At 44.5% G+C, this 16,354-nt stretch overlaps 1 protein-coding gene across 5 annotated transcripts in view; it reads left to right on the forward strand.

Annotated features, from left to right (window-relative positions):
- The window catches only part of LOC119170521 (polyamine-transporting ATPase 13A3), a 1,084,416-nt gene that overhangs the window by 1,047,122 nt on the left and 20,940 nt on the right, over window positions 1-16,354 (forward strand). For all 5 annotated transcript variants that reach the window (XM_075890967.1, XM_075890969.1, XM_075890968.1 and 2 more), the window contains 2 exons: window positions 5,114-5,202; window positions 10,860-10,952. In XM_075890967.1, the coding sequence (XP_075747082.1) occupies window positions 5,114-5,202; window positions 10,860-10,952 (182 nt within the window). The remainder of the gene's footprint in view (window positions 1-5,113; window positions 5,203-10,859; window positions 10,953-16,354) is intronic.

The following is a 16,354-nucleotide window of genomic DNA, read 5'->3' on the forward strand; positions in this document are numbered from 1 at the left end:
AACGATGAAAACATGTTTCACGCCGGTTGTATTGCAGTAGATATTAGCGACCACCTACCTATCGTTGCTTTTATTGAAAAGGAATCTAGCTCTGAACACAAATTAAAAGCACGTCGACAGCTCATCTCGAAGAAACATTTTCAGCAATTTAAAAATTACATTGCACTAGTCAACTGGTCATCTGTTTTTCAGGAAGCCACAGCTGACGATGCTTATGATGAATTTCTACAACTTTTTCTCTCTATCTATCATGAATGTTTTCCGATTGTCGATATCATGCCCGCTAACTGTTCGTTAAATTCCTGAAGAGTAAAGAACCGCAAGATTTAGCTCGATACAAGTCTGTGCGAAATTGGCTAAAAAAGAAATTCGGATATCGAAGGTTGCCTACTACCAGCACCTGTTTGGTGAAAACCTCGCTTGCAACCCAAAAGAAACATGGAAGAGGCCAGCAGCACATCTAAACAGTAACACAGTCTTCCAGCAAATCAAAAGTTTGAACATTGACGGCAGGGAACTGACAGGTTCCTGTCTCGCCAATGTTTTCAATAAATTTTTCTGTGACGTAGGTGACAGCAATTACAACCCTGGTTTTTACTGTTTTCTGGGCGACAGGGTAGGACCATCCCTGTTTCTTGAACCTACCGATGAAGTCGAGGTTTTTTCATTGTGCAGTAGTATGAAAGATACCTAAAGCCTTTATTCATGTAATGTTCAAAGCCGGCTGGTAAAGTACGTGCTGCCTTTACTTGTGCCTTGTCTTCTGCACATCTATAGCTTAGCACTCAAGTTGGGACAATTTCCGGTTGAAATGCAGTGTGCTAGAGTAGCGGTAATTTACAAAAAAGGCGACAAAAATGTACCTGGAAATCATATACCAATATCTGTGCTCCCATTTTTGTCGAAGGGGCTCGAACGCCTAATTCATCAACTGTGCCGGCACACGGTCACCGACGAACAGCTTCCTTTCATTAGCGTTGTCAGTGTTCTTCGTTGTTCTAACTAATCAAGCACACTGAAGCGAGTTATCCGCATTGCCTGTGTTGGCGGAGACTTTCATTTGGTTTCGGTCGCCCGTGCCGCCATGGTGTAAGCGCGAGGGCACTTGTTGTGTGCACTGACTACGCGTTGTACTTGCCTCTCATAACACCTTCTATTCGTTTCATAGTGCTTCGTTTTCACTGCGGCGTATAGCCGATATAACTCGTTTTTGTGATAGCCCGCTCGGCCGAGCACTGCAGTGCAGCATCGACGGAAGGCGATCGCAGCGCAGTTCCTCTCCCCGTTGGTATCTTCATTGCCGGGCGTTTGCACACGACATGCACTGTCACGCATTTATTCGCTGTTGGACGACCCGTTCGTCTGTTGGTTTAACGACTGCAGTTAGTTCAACTTCGCCGAATTTCGGCTTGGAGTGCGCACTAGAGGGAACTCTGGCGCTAGTGTCTATGGGGGCTGCAAAGCATTGCGCTTCAGCGAGCATCAAAATTAATGGTAGTACACGCATTTTCCTAGCGTTTGTACTTTGCGTTTCTTTTGACTTGGCGTGGATCGAAGCTGCTTTGTCAAGAAAAAAAATCGGCAAATAATTGGCAGTTATGATTTATTTTCAACACTTGGGCTTACCGTTTAAAATCGGGCCAGGAAGTTCAAAAGGGTTCATTTTTTTTTTTTTCAAAACGAAATCGAACCACAGCAATAAACAAAGCCACAAGTGCAATTCGGCGCCTGCAAGTACGAAGAATACACAAATCCGTGTATTACCCATCATTCCTATATATGGTTGCTGAACGATCACAGCACCAGAGTTCCCTTATTTTGGGAAACTCTATGGTGCAGATACTAGTGGAGTTATTAGGAACTGTGAAAATGACGCACCTAACGGAGGCAAACGCAGTCGAGGAGTACGGAGGCGTGGCCTCCGAGATGGCAGATGCACGGCGGGTTTTCCTCCCGCCGTCAAAATCGAACGGAGACAGCGTGTTTCCTGTGGCGGCGTGGCCCGCTCTTTTCTCGGCAAAGTGGCGCTCCTTGGTGTGGTCGAGGAGGTTGTTGCCCTGTGAACGAAGCTTGCTTGTGGCGAGAAAAAAAAGTGAATTTGCGTTTTAAATAATTTCACGCTGACTTGAGAATATCGGGCAGAAGTGTTTGAGAGGCTAAGTGAATGCTTGGGCGCATATATTCTCAAATGGGCTTTTTAAAAGAAAAGCATTTCATAGCGAACTGCGGTGACTTTGACCTTATCTATCTATCTATCTATCTATCTATCTATCTATCTATCTATCTATCTATCTATCTATCTATCTATCATCCATCTATCTATCTGTCTGTCTGTCTGTCTAGACGCCTGCGTCTTTTAGCTCTCCTGGCCGTTTCGATAGTGCTATCAATACCAAAATTGGTAAGGAATAACATGATGGTATCACGAGCCTAAATGATTGGTCATAACATGAAAATCTTGATGTGTATGTCATGAATGTCGTTATTTACATTTAATAGTCTTGCTCCTCTGGTAATGCTTTCGTTCACATGACATATTGCAAAAATCGTATGGTACGGCATGACTTGCTGGCGAACATGAGTGACTGATCTTATAATATGAAAATCATGACATAAATGTATGTGTGTCATGACTGTACTCCATGCTGATGCTGCGCTTGCGGTCATTTCGCTAGCTTCATATATACCGAATTTGGTATTACGGGGCGTGAATGAATGACGAAGGTATATGACTGGTGTAAACATGATAATCATGACGTGCATATCTTATAAGAATGCGATTAACTACCATGCTCATGATGCGCTCGCGGCCGTTTCGCTAGATTCACAATACCAAATTGGGTATCATGGGACGTGAATGGACGACGATGGTGAATGGCACGCTCAAACATGAGAGTCATGATATGCATGTCATGCAAAGCATAACTACAAGCTTCGTTCATATTGCCATCGCGATTGTTTCGCTAGCTTCGCTAATACCAAATTTGGCACTACATGACGTCACGGGATGACAAAAGTATGCAACTGGTGCAAACATGATAGTTATGACATGAGTGTAGTGTTAGAACATGATATTATACCACGCTCATGATGCACTCGCGGCCGTTTCGCTGGCTTTACATATACCAGTTTTGCTATAACGTGACGTGAATGAACGATGTTCAAACATAGAATTATGAAATGCGTGTCACGTAAATTTTGACTACATGCTAAGCTCATAGCAAGCTCGCGGCCGTTTTGCTAGCTCCACATACGCCAAATTTGGCGTCACTTGACGTGAATAGAGAGCGATGGTAAATGACACGTTCAAACATAATAATGTTATGCGTGTCATGCAAAACATGTCGACATGCTACGCCCATAGCGTGCTCGCGGCCGTTAAGCTAGATTTACATGTACTAAGTTTATTATTACGTGACATGAATACACGATGTCCAAACATGAGAATCATGGAATGCGTGCCATGTAGAACATGAATACTTGCTATGCTCATAGGGCACTCGTGGCTGTTTCGCTAGCTCCGCATATACCAAATGCTGCAAGAAGTTTCCGCAACGAACATCAACTCGTTTTTAGTACTGTCACAAAAGCGTGAAAATACACGACGAGTGATCGGGTGCAAAAAAAAATACACCAGCTGTGGTAGTATTCTCAGCCAAGTGCTTAGGGGACACTTTGCGAGCCTCGATATTACGTGGAATTTCGCAACTCTGCTCAGAGCTTGGCACACAGGCACAAAAAAAAAATATAGCAGCCAGATAGGCGCTTGTGTCTGATACAAACAAACCCTTTGGAAAGGACTATATCACATCTCTAAACAGAAGCGCTCATGCAAAGCAACCTATAACGTAAGTATGCTCTTTTAAGCGTGCCCCGCCGCGGTGGTCTAGTGGCTAAGGTACTCGGCTGCTGACCCGCAGGTCGCGGGTTAGAATCCCAGCTGCGGCAGCTGCATTTCCGATGGAGGTGGAAATGTTGTAGGCCCGTGTGCTCAGATTTGGGTGCACGTTAAAGAACCCCAGGTGGTCGAAATTTCCGGAGCCCTCCACTACGGCGTCTCTCATAATCATATGGTGGTTTCGGGACGTTGAACCCCATATATAAATCAATCTTTCATGCGTAAAATCCACGACTAGAAGGTTAGACACGTTGTGAAAATGCTTTGTATTCATGCACAAACATGTTCTTGCTCTCTATTAACGTTGCAACGCAGCTGCCGCGGCCGATAATCGAACCCTTCTTCGAGTTTTGCAAGGCGATAACGCAAACCTGATTAGATTGCATGGTGGAGTGCAGTAACCGTTGATTATTGCACTGAACAAACATTTTTCGTGGTTTTACTAAGAGATTTATTGAAGCTGTTTTCGTCATGCATCTGAAGCTTGAGTCAAGCGAAGAGCGATCGCAAACAGTGGAACAGCGTACGGTGCGAGCGCAGGTTACATACGTACGTGACGGCAGGCGTCGAAGCATTCTTCCCGTGACGTCATTCAGGCATTCCGCCAGGTGGTGCTAGCCCAACTTCTCGGTTGTCGTAGAATAACCCCGATGAACCTCTTGCCAGCAGAATCACAGGAGGAGGTCAGAGATTTTTTTTCAAATTTTTTTGTGTTGGATTCCCTTTCTCAGGATGTAGGTGTACGTGTCATAGCTAACAACCGCGCCTCCTTGGTGAGGTTTCAAGTGCTCCAGAAAATTTTGCTGCAGTACAAAGCAGTTTGTATTAGCAGGAAAAGAAATACTTGACTACATTTCACACGGCAGTAGTTGCTAGGTTGTGAGGCACAAAATGATGTACTCTTTCAGTGGTGACAGACAAGGCGAATTAAAGCAGAGTTGGCTTACCAAGTGGGAACACTTACACGTGTATGTTCCTTTTACACGAAAATTTTTTAGCCGTGTAATTAGTTCCAATTCATCACGGTATGCTAGCGTGGTTTCCAGGGTATCTTTACTGAGCTTTGTTGATGTGACATTTTGACGACTGGTGTTGCTTTGTTTTTACGTGCACGCTCCTAATGTTGAATGCAAGTTGAGGCTCACATACGTTGCACTGATGGTGTTAAAGCTGTAGCTTCCATAAGCTAATCATGTTTGTTTTTGCTCTTTTCAGACTGGTTTCTGGGGAATGCAATTGTAGTCTTCACCGTAACGACAATGCTGCTTTTCCAGGCTTGTCCACTGATAACAGAATTTTTTGAGGTCAGTACTGCAAGGCGGACAGCTATGCAGCTCTCGAGTTTCCATTCTAAGATGCGTCTGATTCTTTTTTGTGTGTCTTCTACATGCCTTACACGGTACTAAGTCATGCGTTTTAGAATATCCCTATGCTTGGCTCATCATCTTTATCACTGACAAGTGGAGGTGTTTGTCAAGTGCGAGGAACGCACAGCCGACATGTTTGGTGCTATATTTGAGGGTTTTTTTTTTATCTCTTCATTTATGCCTTCGTAGTTTTTTCGATGGTGAAGTCCTGCTTTCAGCAAGAAGTTGCGTCTTAGTAGTAGGAACACCCTCTCTTACACGCCAGGTGCATCGCTTAACTTACAAGTGGAAAACGCAGGGCAAACACAGCACGAAGGAAGGTGACACGCGGATGGGCGTTTCCTTCGTTCCGCGTTCATGCTGTTTCTGCCAATTTTGTGTAATCTACCGACTTCACCGTGTTTCACCCTTGTCCAGATCGCTTCGCTGTATGCTCGAAGAAACAAAACTAAACTAGTACGATAGCTCACTATGTACGTACACTGCTGGAAGCGCTTAATTTGACCTGTAATGTTATGCGCAATGGTCGCTTCATATCTTTTCTCGTGTTATGTTTTGTGCACTATGCTGGAATGCCATTTGGAGGACGAAGAAGGAAAGGAATGAAAGGCAGGAAAGTCAACCAGACGTGCGTCTGGTTCGCTACCCTATGCTTAGGCAAAGAATAAAAGGAATGCAAGAAAACATAACAGTGCAGAAAGCAATCACACGTTACATGTTTCCAAAATCAACTGCGTTAAGCTGCCGCTTGTAAGCCTGCGGTAGGCGAAAGCGCTAAATATTCACTGCTCTTGCAACCAAACAAGGTTTGCTTTAAATCATTACGATGTGTTGACAAACCCTCTTCAATTTCTCTTTTCCTTAACGCGTAATACAATTTTGCTAAACAATACTTCTGGCGCAAGCTACATGGAGAAGGAAGAGGAAAGAAAGAAAGAAAGTACCGTTGAAGTGCCAACTCTGTATTGTCTGCGAAAGCTCGAAATCAAGAAAATATTTGTGATGTTGGGTTGCCTGAAAGTGTAAACGTCAACGTGTTTATACATAAGCTGCCAACCAAAGGAGAATATCTGAGACAGATGTGGTACAACCTATGTATCAAAAACACAGGCAGACCCATTCCTTTGAACATAAGGCACTTGTAATATTTATCTCATCGTTTCGTTTTAGCTGTTGTCAACAATCTTAATTTGCTCGAAATGTTGCGTATGTGCCTTAACATGCACCAAATAATTGGCACCATCACTTTTGCCAAAGCTGTTGCATGTTATTTCAGGCGCTCTTCAATTCATTGTCCTGTTTGTCCTATGTAGGACTTGCCACAGCTCAGAGGAATTTCGTAGACAACACCTTTGGCACAGCGCCATAAAGGGTCTCACGTGCCTGTTTTGCCATTTGCGATAAAAATGAGCACGGCAGACAGGATGAAAGATACTGAACGACAAGACGAGGGCTGAACTGCCTATTCATATTCTACAAAGGCGAAAATGCTTCAGGCTCGTCTGACGAAAAATTGGGGCACTGTAAAAGACCGCAGGTGTTAGACAACTCCAGGGTCCTCCACTACGGCATCTCCTAACCATATGATGGTTTTGGGACATTAAACGTCGATAGTTATTATGAACAAAGATTTATTGGATGGAAGAGCCTTTTTATAGTGTCACCACCGTGAAGAGGCCACACGCTCAAAACCAGTAATGGCACCAGATATCACACGTTATATCTTAACGAAACCAGAACAGCAAACACAGATTTTTATAAAGATGCGCTTGGCAATTTCTGAATCGCACTTATAGACACATTATCACAGTTTAACATGTAAGGCAATCAGTGAAAATGCTTCTGTGCTTCTTCTCACACAATTCAAGCGCACTGCCTACTAGGCAACAAACTTCAGACATGTTTTGAGGGGCAGAAAAAAACAACGTTTACTCCACATCTCGATGCTGCTTTTCCAGGTTATGTGATACAATACGTAGTTACGAAATCACCTGTACTCTCTCATTTTCTTTCTTCTTGCGCCTTCCTTGAAGGTGTTTTATTGTTATATTTTGTGCCATTACTGCATTCATGATTGGTGCTATCACTGATTTTGTGCGCATGGCATCCTGATGATGGCGACATGCTACACCAGAAATAACACACTTTTATCAAATACATCTCAGTTGGTAGTTCAGCTCCCGTCTTGTGGTTCTGTGCTCTGATTCCGTCCCTCGTGGTCATTTATTTTGCAAGTGCCACGCCGACTTCCTCAGACAAAGCTCTTTTGGCATCCTAGCTGCCTAGCCCGCCATGCTCGCTGGCATACCTAGGTTAGTGTGTTTAGAACGGGAAATGCAACAGAAATTTTATGCCTAGTGGCCCCCTATTAAAGGTTAAGGCTCGCTTGGTGCACATATGGCAGCACTTGTGGTTTTGCACGCTGCCGTTCTCTCAAGGGCTCTTACTAAGTACAGATTTTCAGTTTCTTTCTTATGCGGTCAATTTGACTGCAAAGAATAGGCTGCAAGATGTTGCAACACGACCAGTACAACATAGATTAGAGGTATTGCAGAGTGCTTAACCCTTTCATCCCTGCAATTTTAATTTTTGTCGGAGGCGCTTAGAGTGTGTATTCCTTTAGGACCTCAGAAGACACAAAAAAATTGAGCCAGTGGTGTATCTACGTATGAATTTACGGACACGACAACAATTATGCCATCATTGTCCTATCGCCAAGAAATGGCAAAGTTTGTTAATTTATTCGTGGCACTCGCTAAAATAAATGAAAATTGAAGCAACATAGCGTATGGCATTGTGGAGGCTCTTAAAATAGCTTCAACACTTCATCCATAATACGCCACCAGCCAGTCTCAGCCAGCTCACCTCGGCGTCACCCGTGACGACTATCATGATGGTGGCCTTTATGCGTGGCTCACACCCAATCTTAGAGTTTGGCCATGAAACAAATAAAGAAATAGCAGGGATGACATTATAATGAGAGATCTAATAAATTTTAATACGAATAGACCAAATTAATTATACCAAGTTAGAAATTTGCGATAAACTTGGTCCTGATTTGATTGAAAATCTTTCCACAACGAAATAGATATCGTAGTTACACTAACCTTACAATGAGGCTCTCAAGGATAATGAGGCTCTCAATAATACAAATCATTCAAATAATTCCTATTCATTTGTATACAACTTTGAGAATGTTACTCGACAGTAAATTAAAGCGATAAAATATAATGTTCGATCATTCCATCCTTTTTACAAGATGAGCAAAGAGAGATTGATCCAGACTAGCTCTAAGAACATAACAATTTATTTTAAAAACCGGCAGCGTAATTTTGTGAAAATAACTCCTTTGCGTATTGACCAGAACTTTGTACGTCAAGCGAACAAATGGTGTCGGTATATATTTAGATGAGTGAGTAACCTTTTACCAGTCTTATACTACGTCACGCCATTGAAATCTGTCAATTATTATGCGTGTTTTGAGTGCTGTGTCGAAAATAATTAAAAAGGACAAATCACTAAGAGTGGATTACACCAGAGTGCTTGCTATTTCATTCATTTTCACTCCCTTTAGTCCCGGACCAAATCAAATAAGGTATATGAGTGAAAACAATAAAAGGAAACGTACGTGATGATAGCGAATTACTCCTGGAAGCTAGCGCTGAACACAAAGGTAAGAAATCTGCAACCATGGCCGCACTGAGGTTGCAGAACTGAGCTTCCTCAATGCCATAACCACCACCAGAAATTCCGCCCAAAATACTGAAAAGAAGTTGAAAAGTCCTAATGAGAATAACCAGTTGAGGGTTGGTTGGTTGCTTGTTTTTAAGGTCCTGGTGGAGCCCACCACCAGGGATCAGCCATGAAATGAACGCTACTTTGAAAACAAAATGTTCTTGTTACCAACCAAACTAGTCGAATAGGTTTGAATATGGATTTTTTAAAAGAACATAATATTAAAACATGGACTGAAAAAAAAGAATCAATGAAGAAAAGAAAAAGAAAACACGACAAGCTAAAAGGGTTTAATATAAAGTGAATTATGCCTAATCTCAGCATTCTATTCGTTTTGTTTTTCTTATGATATCGGTGAATTTCCTGTGGCTAAAGCCCTTTTATGTTGCTCCTTAGGGAAAGACCATCGAAAGGGATAAATTCAAAGCAATCCTGCGGCGATGTATTTCTAACAGTCTTTTTGTTCTTTGGTTTGCGAATAACCTGCGTGTTACGAGGAAACGATGCAGAGTATACTCTCGTTGCAATAGACCCATAAACGTGACTGTACTAAACCAGACCTGAGTAGTTAAAATTTCAATGGTGATTCTGGGCATCGCAGCCTCGTAATTGATATTTCTGCCCATCTGGAGGAGCACCATCGATTTTTTGAAGGGAACTTAAAATGAGCAAACTCAGATGTGATGAACGAGACCTATAAATGTTATTTGATGTCGGAAATTTTTCAAAGCGTGCCATGACGATAATTGTAATGAGAGAAAATGCCATAAGTTTCGTCAAGCTGCTTGTTTTCATGGCTCTGCACACCAAGAAATGCCACAACAACAAGGTTGGATCACAGCCTGAATCACTGAAGAAATACTGCTTCAAGAACTAGCAGGTTTAGTGTTCTTTTAGAGGTGCTACGAAAAATTTTGTGTAGTGTCATTGGTTGACGACGCCAGGGCCGAAACATTTAACAGTCTATGAGTGTGCGCGATGAGCAGGCAAGAATGTTTTTGTACTGCGAGGCAAGTAAACCCAACAAACATGTGTGTTTTCTATTGCGAGGTGAATATTTAAAAACTGCGAACTGTTGTCGGTATCAAGCAAATGAGTGAAAAAAGCCCCTTAACATTCTTTTTAAACGCATCTAAAACAAAATCCTCCATTAATTGGGAAGGCACAGTGTACATATTATCTAAAACAATAATACAATCGTCCACATATTTGAAAACAATGTTGATTCCTCCATCCTAAATATCGCTATTACACAAAAGTGAAACTTGTACTCACAGGAGCAGTTGAACGTGAACTTCGCATTATTTTTATTCTCTCTCTATTTCTTAGTCCCTATAGTCTCTTTCTTGCTCCTTTCTCGTCTCCTCACTCGCGCTTTCCTTTCCTACCGTGACTAGAGAGCCGTGTAGTTAGGAGCCTTGTCTTAAAATGTAGGTACAAGGTATTGAACCTCTCTATGAACAGAATTTGCTATTTCCCCACATTTAATTGCCTTTTTGTCTTTTCGGTTCTTTCTCTCTTCCTCCACCTTCTTCCTTACCATCACATCTCTTTTTCGTTTGGTGCTTCACCGTTGCTTTGCGCTGGACAAAGCGCCGCACGTGTTCTGGTAACAAAGTAGAAGAGGACCAACAGGGAACGTGCTGATTCATGATGATGATAAATGTGGCTCACGCTTAAGCTTCGCGCCTCTTGAAACTGTTATAACTGCCTTGCTCAATCAATCTAGGAGGACATGGTGAAGTACGGGGTGCGAAACTTCCGTACATTCGCCTATTTCTTTCTTGGTATGATAATTCTGCGAGATATTCACTACATTCTCACAATATCGCACCTGAATATCTCTCGATATCTTGCAGCTGGTGAAATGGCACCCATATGAGAAGGTTCGCCTGCGCCTGACGATTCTACTCCTGTCTTTTGTGCACTGGGCCTTGGCACAACTTCTGCAAGTATGATATTTCCTTATTTTATTTTGAAGATCCGATGTTCTGTAATAACTACACACATAACAGCCTTTCCGAATGCATGCTGCGTTCACTTTCCAGAAGTTATAAAACCGTACAAAAGAATTCCGACACCTTCGAAGTATTCTGGGATTTAATGTTATACGAGACAAAGCTCTTGAGTCTTCAATGTAATGAAACTCCATCTTCAAACTCAGACATAGCTTTAAACGAAGGTTCGAAGAACTGCAAAGCCATGCGCCACGTAGAAGCAACAACAAAAAGCACCACATCTCTACAATCACCTCACTCATCCTTGTCACTGCGCGAGCTTGCAGCGGCAAGTACTTGGAAGAAAGTTCGATAAATTCGATGACCACAATATGATCTGCAAAATGAAAGCCACAAAGTGTAAACACACAATTCGCTTCATCTAAATGGGGGAAAGTGTACACTTGTTTGTTTGGGCACAAAGAAAGCCGAGGGCTTCGAACCACATGAAAGTAAAGAAAAAAATTATTTGTGTTTTCCCAAACATATCAACAAGTTTGTATCGTGTGAAAAAGACATAGCACCGCAAAATGGGCTTATTTTGTGACATATTCCATACGTTTTCATTCTCTTTCTGAGCAATTGTCAACACCAACGCGAACGACTAGTACCATAACATTGCTGAAACATTCCTTCAAACCACGGCATGTTCCACCAATTCCCAACTTAAACAAATCCAAATGGCTACATTCAGGATAAAATCTGTCTCAGAGTTTTATTGTCGTTTGCAGCACAATTTTGTTACGTTTCGTTTTGTTTTTGCATGATCTTGTCACGGGGGTGAGAGAATGAATGAAATAAATATATTTACAAACTATACAGGGAGAGTCAAAGGCAGCTGCAGCCAAGATGGAGGTACTACAGCAACAAGAACACCAGCACGTCGCTTTTATTGTCTTCGTCGTCTAAGATGCTCTTTCATTGCCGATGTCGTGTAACATATACCCACCCGCCGCTGGCAGCGCCGTCTCGGCGCCTAAAGGAGAGTAGGATCCTATGCGGAGATGTATGGTTTCAGGCAGATCACGTGGACGATGTCAGTGGCGTGTGCGGACGACGACGACTGACCGTCCAATGGAGCAATCCCGTATGTGAACTTGGTAAGCCGGCGTGAAACCTTGTAAGGCCCCGAGTAGTGAAACAGGAATCTCGAAGAGAGGGCAAGGTGGTGTCATGGTGTCTAGGGGAGGACCACTGAACCTCGAGAGTAGGAAACTACTTTGTGATGGCTATTGTAGCGGGCCTTCTGAGATAGCTGCGAGCCAAGAAGACGTTCCCGTGAAATTTGGCGGGCCACTTGAGCCCGAACAGTGGCATCCCGGGCGTACTCTGTAACCGCTTGCGTAGTTGATGGGAGAAGATTCTCGAAGGGTAACGCTAGATGGTGGCGAACAATAAATAGAAGGGGGAGAAGCCAGTGGTGTCGTGGCGTGACGAATTGTACGCGAATGTCACATATGGTAAAGTACTATCCTAATCAAGGTGATCTTTGGAAACGTACATGGAGTGCATTGTTGTCAAGGTTCAATTTAGGCGCTCGGTAAGACCATTTGTTTGTGTGTGATAGGCCATAGTGAGCTTGTGACGCGTTGAACACGAGCGAAGGATGTCACTTACTACTTTTGAAAGAAATGAGCGACCACGATCGGTCAGCAGCTGTCGAGGAGCGCCATGGTGAGGAATTACGTCATGAAGCAAGAAGTCCGCGACGGCGACGTCAGTGGTACAGCTTGTCGGTAGTGCTCGTGTGATAGCGTATGCTGTGGCGTAATCAGTGGCTACGGCTATCCACTTGTTTCCAGTGAGAAAAGTAGGAAATGGTCCAACGAGATCAAGACCAACACGGTAGAGGGGAACACTGGGTATGTCTATTGGTTGCAGCGGACCAGCTGGTGGCAAGGTGGAATATTTGGAGCGCTGACAGGATTCACAAGCAGCAACGTATCGGCGCACAGAAAGGTAAAGGCCTGGCCAGAAGAATCTACGTCGCACGCGATCGTACGTGCGTGTGACCCCGAGATGTCCCGCGGTTGGGGCGTCGTGAAGCTGTTCAAGTACAGCGGAACGGAGTGTCGCAGGAACTACGAGTAGTAGTTCTGGTCCCTCGGCGCTGGTGTTGTGTCGGTAAAGAATGTCATCGCGTAGAACGAACAAGTTTAGCGACGGGTCTACGTGGTGCAAACGTAGACTCTGAATGAGAGACCGCAAGTGGACATCACTGAGCTGTTCCTTGTGTATGTCGGTGAAAGCCGACATAGCGAAGACACAAGGGTCAGAATCATGTGCTAAAAGGTCGGGTGGGTCCACGGTGTGACGGGATAGACAGTTGGCATCCTGGTGCAATAGGCCAGATTTTTATGCCACGTCAAAGCTGTATTCTTGTAGTTTCAAGGCCCAACGGCCAAGTCGTCCAGTTGGATGATCTACAAAGGCCACTCACCAGGCCCCATACCGAATTTTAGTTAGACAGTGGAAGTTGTTGGGTGTCCGAAGAAGAACGTTTTGCCACAAAAATTTTTCGAATCGGTTCATTACCAGCAGAGAAAACAGGTTTCTTGAAGCGGCTGGAAACGAGGGTGAGAGAAAGCGAGCTCGAAACCCTTGCCGCTCCTTCGCGTAGCCTTCGCAAGCCAAATCTCTTCCCCACCCTCTCTGGCATCCGACCAAGAGGTGACGTGCGCATGACGTGCCCAAACAAGCCCAGCCCCCGAGCACGCGAGCAGTGTTGCTTTGTTGACCAGCGTAGTTTTGTGGTCTTCTGCCTGTTTCTGCGGGATGGTTTGGAAACGCTGGCTTAGACGCGGTACAGTAGATAAGCACAATGAGTGCGCGAACGCGTAGGAGCGTTCCACAGCTGTCGTCTGCTCGATGCTTTGACTGCGGGGACACGAACGCATGCAAAACGCTGGCACATTAGCCCAGCACCTCGTAGAATTTCACGGGAAAAAATGAAAGAAAATGCGAACAATTCGTTGTTGCATCTCATTATTTATTTCCAGTTTTATTCATCTCTTAAAGCAACAAATACATAAACTACGGATGTTGTGTTAAATAATTTTTGCCATGTCACGTGGTATACTGCTGACAACGTCAGAGCAGACTCATCTACGTAGAGGACCAACGTCACTGCATTGCCGTGTACGTAGGGCCATTTCTACGCCTACGTCATGCCCTCATTCTCTACGCGTGCGCCGGCAGAGGGGAAGGACAGCAGCTATCATCTCAAAATTTGACCCGTTTCCGCGGCGCGTATAGCGTTGCAAAGTTTGGCAGACGTGATCATGAACACCTCGTCTACTCATTGCGCTTGCCAGCTCAAAATTGTCAAACCTGGTGCGTGGCCCTTTAAGGGACGACAGCTTGCACAATGCATGATGATCTGTAATTACCGAAAAGGTGCAGCCAAACAAGTATGGTCAAAATTTTCCAACTGCCCAGACTAGTGCGAGGCACTCACGCTCTGTAATGGAAAACTCGCTCTCCGAAGGAGAAAGGAGGCGACTGGCATAAGCAATGACGCGATCCTGTCCTCGTTGCCGCTGGGCGAGAACAGCAGTAGTTCCATGTCTGCTGGCCTCGGTACGAACTTCAGTATGAGCTGACGGGTCGAAATGGACCAAGATGGGTGGGGAAGTAAGTAATGTTGTAAGGATGCTGAAGGCAGTTTTTTTCAGTACCCCAATAAAATGACATGTTCAGTAGCTCCGCAAGTGGTTGGACAATGTCAGCAAAATTCTTCACGAAACGTCGAAAGTAACAACAAAGGCCGATAAAACTCCGTACATCTTTTGCGGAACGTGGTATGGGAAAAACTTTGACAACTCGAATTTTGTCAGGATCAGGTTGCACGCCTCGAGCACTGACAAGGTGGCCCAGCACAGTGATTTCCCGACGGCTAAAGCGCCATTTGGAAGAGTTGAGCTGAAGTCCTGCTGTCCGGAAAACCTCAAAACCAGACGTTAGGCGACAAAGGTGGCTTTAAAATGTAGGCGAAAAGATAATCGCGTCATCAAGATAGCCCAGGCACGTGGACCATTTGTATCCACGCAAGAGAGAGTCCTTCATCTTTTCAAATGTAGCTGGGACATTACGCAATCCGAATTACGCAACCTTGAACGAGAAAAGTCCATCCGGTGTGATGAATGCGGTTTACTCGTCGTCTCGATGATCGACAGAAATCTGCCAGTATCCTGTTCGCAAGTCAATAGATGAAAAGTAGGCAGACCCATGTAGGCAGTCGGGAGCATCGTCAATCCGCGGCAGTGAATACACGTCCTGGTGTGTTACTTTGTTTAAGTGACGGTAGTCCACGCAGAAGCGCCAGCTGCCATACTAGCACGACCGGCGATGCCTATGGACTGCAGGAAGGTTCGATGACGTCTTTTGTGAGAATTTCTTCAACTTCGTGTGGATAACTTGTCGCTCAGCCTTAGACACGCGATAAGGACGTCGTCGGATGGGTATGGCGTCTCCAGTGTTATTCTTAAGAGTTACAAAGGATGTCCGACCCAAAGGGCAGTCATCAAAATCAATGATGTCGCGGTGAGATTTCAGAAGGTGCCGGATATCAGCTGTCTGTGCTGGAAGAAGGTCCGGGGCGACCATCTTGTTGATGATGGCATCCGCTGCGCTCTTCGTGGATGAGAACGGAGCAGAGGAGGAAGAAGATTCGGCAACGATCGCCGAAATGGCAGCATCTATAGAAGAAACTGTAGCCAAAGTCATACCACCTGGGATAACGAACGCACCAGCTGAAGTTTAGGATAGGAAGAGATACTGTATTTCCCGTGACTGTCAAAAGTGTGTGAGGCACGTCAACATTTTCGGCCAGCAGAACGTCAGCAATAGGTGTCAACATGTAGCCGCCATCAGGAACAGGAGGGACAGATATTAGTTTCATGTAAGTAACGGCTTGAGGTGCTAGGCGAACGTGATCTGCAGAACACAGACAGGGTTGAGCTGGTGTTGGGTCGTCATGGTAACACGGTAAATCAAGTTGAAGCATGCCCGTTTCACAATCAATAAGGGCAGAGTGGGCGGATAAAAAGTCCATGCTGAGAATAAGTTCATGGGAACATTTCTCTAGCTCAGCAAATAGCATTGTCGTGGAGCAATCAGCCACACTTATACGCGCGGACCACATTCCAAGCACGTAAAACGTGCCACCCTCGGCGGCCTAGATTAGTGGTACTGTGGGTGGCGTTAAAACTTTCCTAAGGCGACAACGAAGTTCTGAATTCATCACTGATATGTGAGCCCCTGTGTCCACAAGTGCAACAATGGGTGTGTCGTCTACTTCAACGTCACTAAGATTGCGTCGATTCGGCAACATGGTCAGAGGATTTGGCGGGCAAGTG

This window comes from Rhipicephalus microplus, chromosome 3 (genome assembly GCF_043290135.1).
Source record: "Rhipicephalus microplus isolate Deutch F79 chromosome 3, USDA_Rmic, whole genome shotgun sequence".
Classification (NCBI taxonomy): Eukaryota; Metazoa; Arthropoda; class Arachnida; order Ixodida; family Ixodidae; genus Rhipicephalus; species Rhipicephalus microplus.